Source organism: Alosa pseudoharengus, unplaced genomic scaffold (assembly GCF_046254945.1).
Source record: "Alosa pseudoharengus isolate Yale_2024_CS ecotype anadromous, Long Island Sound unplaced genomic scaffold, YU_APseudo_1.1 YU_APseudo_1.1_scf_2, whole genome shotgun sequence".
NCBI lineage: Eukaryota > Metazoa > Chordata > Actinopteri > Clupeiformes > Clupeidae > Alosa > Alosa pseudoharengus.
This window is the reverse complement of record NW_027468663.1, coordinates 24,632,978-24,639,783: the sequence shown is the minus strand read 5'-3', so window position 1 is coordinate 24,639,783 and position 6,806 is coordinate 24,632,978. Positions and strand designations below refer to the sequence as shown.

The following is a 6,806-nucleotide window of genomic DNA, read 5'->3' as shown; positions in this document are numbered from 1 at the left end:
TGTCCACCTCACCGATATCACAGAATTCATAGTTTACCCACCTCTTATTTTACCACTACATCCTTGCTGACAGTGCAACCTTGCAACTGTGCAAATTGTGCTAAGAGTTGTATGCTCCTTGGCAGAGACAGTGATATATGTATATATTTTTTACATTCAGAGTAGTTATTATTAGTATTACATAACAGATTATAGGAAAATGGATATTTTTAGAGATTCAGCATAGCCATGTTCATAGTAGTTCTGAAATGGTGAATATTGGGTCTTTTTGCTGAACTGTTGCCGTGTGTAGATGCACAGTAGCCCTCTCTGACTGGAAGACCACACTGACTTCCTGTAGTTCACACCACCAAATGTTTTTTGTTTTTGTTTTAACCTGACGGCTATATGTGCACAACCTTACAACAACCCCTTAACAGACAATACAGTTTTCTGCAGAAACAATTACATTAAAAACATTACAACAACAAACAACATATACATTACAACAACATATATATATATATATATATATATATATGAAGGGTTCAGATGCAAAAGCCTCTAAATGTCACCTATGTCAAAAATGAGATAAAGATGGTGAGGGGATGCTCTCCACACATAGTATACGTTAATCAAATAATTTAATTTCTAAACCCACTAAATACCACTCTCTTCCTAGTCTGAAATATCGATTTATAGGCAAAAACCTATAGGAGCCTGAATTTAAATGCTCATTTAAAAGAAAAGTGGTCAGACGGATTTAGAGGGTTTTGCATCTGAACTCTTCATATATATATATATATTTCAACTTTCAACTGGTGTTGTTGACTGAACTAAGGGTTTGAACTCTCTGTTCTCTGTTCTCAACTCCATTCTCTGTTCTGCAATCGCAACTCAAAACTCTGTCTTATACTTGTTCTGCCGAAAGACTTTTAAACAGACCTTAGAGGCGGTGTCTTTTTCCAGGAAGCCTTCTAAAGCCTGACCTCAGCAGTCACTGCTGACCTGAACGTGTTACAGACTGGTGCGTGTGCGAGTGCGAGTTTGTGTCGACATTAAGTGCACCAGCTGAAAAGTTGTCCTACGATACCTTTCACCATCCTGACCTTCATTGGTGCTTGTAAAGGAATACCGCAACTGATACCTCAGACACAAAAAAGATGTACATCTCTCTAACCCTGCCTCTCAGTAAGTGCATGATACATTAATGTGTCTGTTAGGAAGGTTTTTTACAGATGTGTATACAAACACCATAGATATGGGAACTGTAGCACTTTATGAAGAGCCTGTGTTTATTTCAAGTAATCTGTAAGTCTTACACTTTCTTCTCCAACTTTGAAGTTGTGATACTCACAGGAGACATTCACTGTAATGACTTTCGAGAGGCGAAGGTCAAGCGAGGTGGAACGGTCACTCTGCATTGTGACATCATTATGACTACTGGATCGCACATTAACTGGTTCCGAAACTGCACTCACAGCTATCAGCCTGCGCTCGTCATCTCCCCGACCATGCTCAGGGAGCATCCCATGGAACGTTTCACCTTTGTGAAAAGAGACCACGTGGAGTCCTACAACCTGCAGATATCGGACATCACACCAGCTGATCTTGGGACATACTACTGCGCAAACACAGAGAAGAAGGATGGCCAGGAACATTACATATATGGGAAAACTATTACACGTGTGGTACTGACTGGTGGGTAACCATATCACAGGAGAAGTGGGGGTGGGGTGATGGCAGGCCTTGTGGTTCAAGAAGGGAAGTAAAACGTACCTGATGTCTTTTTTTTTTCTCAGGAAATGGGTTGGATGAATGTGAAGAAATTAAAACTCCAACGGGTAAAATGATTTAATTTATATTTTAAAATGTATCAAATTTAAATGTATTAGTTTCTCTTCTGTCTAACTCACAAACAGCAAACACTCAGCTTTTTGAAACCGTGCATACTCAATTCATTGTCCCCACCCACATAGCTTAGTGTTGTCATAACAACACCTGTGCCTGTAACTGAGCAGTGACACGCAGTCAAGTTTACTAACCTAAAGAGCATATGAAGTATTGAACCTATACTGACAAAAGGTACACATACCATTCTGTTTTGTTTTGGCTGTAGTATGTTTTCCACCAAGTGGCATATTTCCTGGCACTACTGATGATGTGCTCCTCTATTGATGTAGTTGGGAGTTGAGCGGTGTTGTGTGTCATATGCCCTCCAGACTGCAGTGCCTGTCCCCAGCAGGGGCCAGTCAGTAGCCCTGGCCCTCCTCTGGCGTTGAGCTCAGAGTGTGGGCAGTGCTGGATGATGATCTACAGTGGGGGTGTTGTGTGCATTCTGCTCGTTGGCATCCTCATCACTGTTTGCATCTCCCACATTTGCTTAAAGAAAGGTAATGCTCTCTCTCTGTTTCACACACACACACACACACACACACACACACACACACACAGAGATAGTGACACACACATACACACACACACACACACAAATAGTGACACACACACACACAAATACATACACACACACACACACACTCTCTCTCTCTCTCTCTGTGTCTCTCTCTCTCTCACACACACACACACACACACACACACCCACACCCACAAACATCCAAACACACAGAGACAGACATACTGTACATAGGCACACACACACCTGCATTCTTGTATCAAAACTATTGACTGCCTTTTGATTTATAGATCATCAAAAAGAAGTTGAGTTCTACAGTCATGGATCTCAGGTATTTCCTCAAGTTCTTCAAAGTTTTTTTCATCTGCTTACGCACTATTTGCTTGGCACACAATCTTTGAAACCTGTCACTCAAACACAGGGACGGACTGGGACAGGCTGATAGCTGTGAGTGCAGTTTCGGAACCAGTTAATGTGCGATCCAGTAGTCATAATGATGTCATAATGCAGAGTGACCGTTCCACCTCGCTTGACCTTCGCCTCTCGAAAGTCATTACAGTAAAAAAAGGCTCTGGACTTTTTTTCCAAATAGGCCCACTACCATACGCAGTACACACACACACACATTTGCTGTCTCATATACTTTGCCAGTCAAGGTATCACATGAAAAATAGGTGGTCACATTTTACAAAAAATATTAATGTAAAGGTCACACCTCTTAAACTAACCTTAACCTGTCAGGTTCAAATAAATATCAGGTTCAAATAAATTCAAATAAATGACCTGTTTACATGTTATATTCTTGTTTTATTGTTTTCATTTAATTATATTTTTAAGGATGAAAGGCCTACTGCCTTTATGGGGACTTTTAATTTGAAAAGGGTTATTCTGATACTGTATGTAGGCCTAGTGTGTCTGCTGCTCTTAGAGTTGTGTTTTGCCAATGTTTTATGAATTTGTTGAACCGAAGAATATAAACTGTAATGCTTAGATGTGCAGCACACCTATTCCTAACCGCTTTTAAAAACATTTTCATATTCTAGCATCATGTCCAAAACTCGATAAAGTCTAAGGTTTAAGTCACCTAAATATAGCTTATGTCAGACCTAAACATAGCTTACCTTTGGGGGAAAACCGGTTGCCTTGTTTTTCGTTTTTGATTGGCCTATCCCAAGTTCTTCCACAAATACATCTTACTGACTCAGACTGATGCTCTCTACCTAACACACACAAATCTAACAGGAAGTAACTTGATTTCATTTTCAAATACAACCTATTGAAATGCCACACTTATTCACAGTCAGTCTTCAATGTACAAACACTAACTACTAACCCTACTGAACACCATCTGATCATTGCCTTAGTATAGGTCTATGAGGTATAGACCATTTCAATCTGTTCCTAGAGGGTTTCCGGTTGAAATGTTCAGAACCAATGCAGATACTTTGAAATGAAAATAAATCAGACTTTATTTTGGAGCTATTTTGGATGTTCAATTAGTCTAAAGGCGCAGACGCCATTTCTACCTACGTGATTCTTGGAAGACGGCAGAACTTCACAGACAACCTTGATGGTGTAACTCGCCCTGAATTTCTCTGTGTGCTATATGGGAGCCATGGCCTTTGTGCACCTTTTAGCCTCTATTGTTGAAATATTTTGCTAACATTGCACCACAAGCCAGCTGTTCAGAGAATATCTCCACTACTTACAACTAGCCAGCTGTTCAGAGAATATATGCACTACTTACAACTAGTCTTGCTAATTCTAGCACTTATCACCTGACTAGAACTGACACCTGACTGTATTAAAACAGCGCTCACTGGATTCACTTGTTCTTATTGTACTCTACCTTTTAAATGTTTTTTTTTTCTAGAATTATTGGATGAATTGTTATAAAACCTTTAAACTGTTTACCATGTAGTAAGTCGCTTTGGACTCATCAGCCAAATTCATGAAATGTAATGAATAGCCTACCTATTATCCTGGAGAATAAACCATTTTGCGCTTTAGCAAGGGTTGAGTGTGACCTTAGACAGTCTTTATACATTTTTATATACAAAATTCAGTCAGTCAATCAACCAAGTTATTCAGTAAATGCACACAAATTAACTCCACATTTCGTCTTCCATTCAAAATGCCATTTAATTTGGAATTTAAAATATTCAGGAAAATTAATTATATTCCAGACGTTTCAAGGGCCCTCTTTCCCCTTGGGGCCCTAGTAATCAGTCCCACTTTCCCCCCAGTCCAAACGCCCTTGACTGCACCATTGAAAACTACTGATGCCTGCAGATTTGGCTTTTTAAGGTCAAGGTAATAAGGCTCACCTTGACCTTAAAGCCAATTCTGCTGGCATCACTAATTTATTTTCAACTGCTTTTTTTGCATCCCAGAGGCAAATATCAATTGCCTTTTTTCATCAGGTTACAATAAGCCATTCACAATCTCCTCTCCTTGAATGTATTATGTAAATCTATGCTGTATTTACTTGTACTGACCTTTTTAAGTGTTGTATAATCTTTTTTGTAATCTCTGCTGTCTTTAGTTCAAGGCTCACAAGTTAAGTAAGGAGCACCGGTGCCGGAACAGTGTAAGGGGGCAGCCCTGCCTCCACACAGAGGTCATTTACAGACCCCTGAGCTCGTCACACACCCACCTCGACGAGTGAGGACTTCCTAAAGAGACTGATTTCTGAAGTGTTTTTTGTTTGTTTGTTTGGTAGAACAAAAAATGTCATAAGAGTATTAACACCCATTCCAAGCTTTTAAAAAATAACACAATTTTGAATAAGTCTGTCTGAGTGCAGGTTGTAATTATATCCACACTGTATGGTGTGAGATCTAAGAGTGAAAACTTGTCACAACCTAGTTCCAGCAACAAAGGTCGCCCTTGAACATTATCATGACCCATGGGACACATAAGCAGACTTCAGGTAAAGGTTGAGCAGAGATACATAACTTTTAAACCCTTTAAAGACTTTAATAAGAAATCGTATAATCACAAAGAAGCAGTCATATCGAAGACAGTGAAATGAGGGCAATATTGGGGAGGTGTCCCCTTCACCCAGTTCAACAGTAAAGTTGCTGTATTTTGCACAATCAAAGAGCAAATAATAGTTGTCTGTGAAGTTATCATGATTCTTATTGATTTACTGTTTCTTCTTTTTCTTTTGTGTTCTGATTGAATAACATGTCTGTAGGACATCATAGTTATCTTCAAAATAAACCTACACTTATTACCCTGATATAAATGAAATTGCTTGTTTATGGTGCCATGTATTCTAGGGCAAATGTTCCACGGAAAATTGACTTTTTCATGTAATCATTCACATCATACCATACCATCACATTTTATTGGCGTTATGGATGTTACAAAAAACATAATTTTCCATGGAATTGCCCTCTAGTATTTCTGAATACTTCCTTGTCACTGTGTTCATGTAGCTCAACCCAAGACACAACAGCGCCTCAATCATTGGTTCAATACTCAGGAAGTAATCTGTACACTAATTAATCTGTACCTGCCGTGTTCCTGATTCCAAATATGATATTCAGGAAAGCACAAACAATGCAAACTGACACAGATAGTTTTTCAGCCTGCAACTATTATTCAGTTCAATATATTATTGTGGATGACCACAAGATAGAAATATTATCTATTATGTAAGCATTTGCAGTGTAGGACTTATTGAAAAATTATCAGGCCCTCGGTCCTGGAAGAAGGAAGCCATGGCCTCATCTCCAGGCCCCTAAAGCCCTGGCCAGCTCCCTAGCCTGATTCACCCTAACCCTTACCCCAGCCTGACTTACCACAATCCTAAATGTAACCCTAACCCCAGCCCTCAGCCTGACCCTATAGCCTTCAGTCTGATTCAGCTCGTCAGGCCCTAACCCTGACCCTATAGCCTTCAGTCTGATTTAGCTCAAGTCAGACCCTAACCCTGAACCTATAGCCTTCAGTCTGATTCAGCATAACCCTAACCCTGAACCTATAGCCTTCAGTCTGATTCAGCATAACCCTAACCCTGACCCTAAGTAAGTATAAGTAACTATATATACTCTTTTGATCCCATGAGGGAAAGTTGCCTGCTACAGCGGCGGTCAGGGACCAGTGAGGGTTTAGGTGCCTTGCTCAAGGGCACTTCAGCCGTTCCTACTGGTCAGGGTTCGAACCGGCAACCCTCTGGTGACAAGTCCGAAGCCCTAACCAGTAGGCCACGGCTGCCACCCTATAGCCTTCAGTCTGATTCAGTCTGATTCAGTCCCAAGGCCCGGAGCGAAGGTAGGCATAAGCATGGGGCTGGTCTCCAGTATAATGGTACAAGTATAATGGTAGGCCAGCCGTGGCCTACTGGTTAGCACTTCGGACTTGTAACCGGAGGGGATTAGTGTGTGCTTCACCTCACTGTGTGCTG

At 40.5% G+C, this 6,806-nt stretch overlaps 1 protein-coding gene across 2 annotated transcripts; it reads left to right on the top strand.

The window, feature by feature from the left end:
* Nucleotides 1-937: 937 nt before the first annotated feature.
* LOC143135146 (uncharacterized) lies at nucleotides 938-6,031 on the top strand. 2 transcript variants are annotated; one of them, XM_076295871.1, is made up of 6 exons: nucleotides 938-1,170; nucleotides 1,463-1,680; nucleotides 1,782-1,823; nucleotides 2,202-2,372; nucleotides 2,683-2,723; nucleotides 4,938-6,031. In XM_076295871.1, exons 2-6 carry the CDS (start codon nucleotides 1,494-1,496, stop codon nucleotides 5,058-5,060), a joined length of 564 nt encoding a protein of 187 aa, XP_076151986.1. In that variant the 5' UTR covers nucleotides 938-1,170; nucleotides 1,463-1,493; the 3' UTR covers nucleotides 5,061-6,031. The 2 variants fall into 2 exon arrangements, with proteins under 2 accessions (XP_076151986.1, XP_076151985.1); XM_076295870.1 differs by having other exon boundaries at nucleotides 1,324-1,680; nucleotides 4,938-6,030.
* Nucleotides 6,032-6,806: the final 775 nt, after the last annotated feature.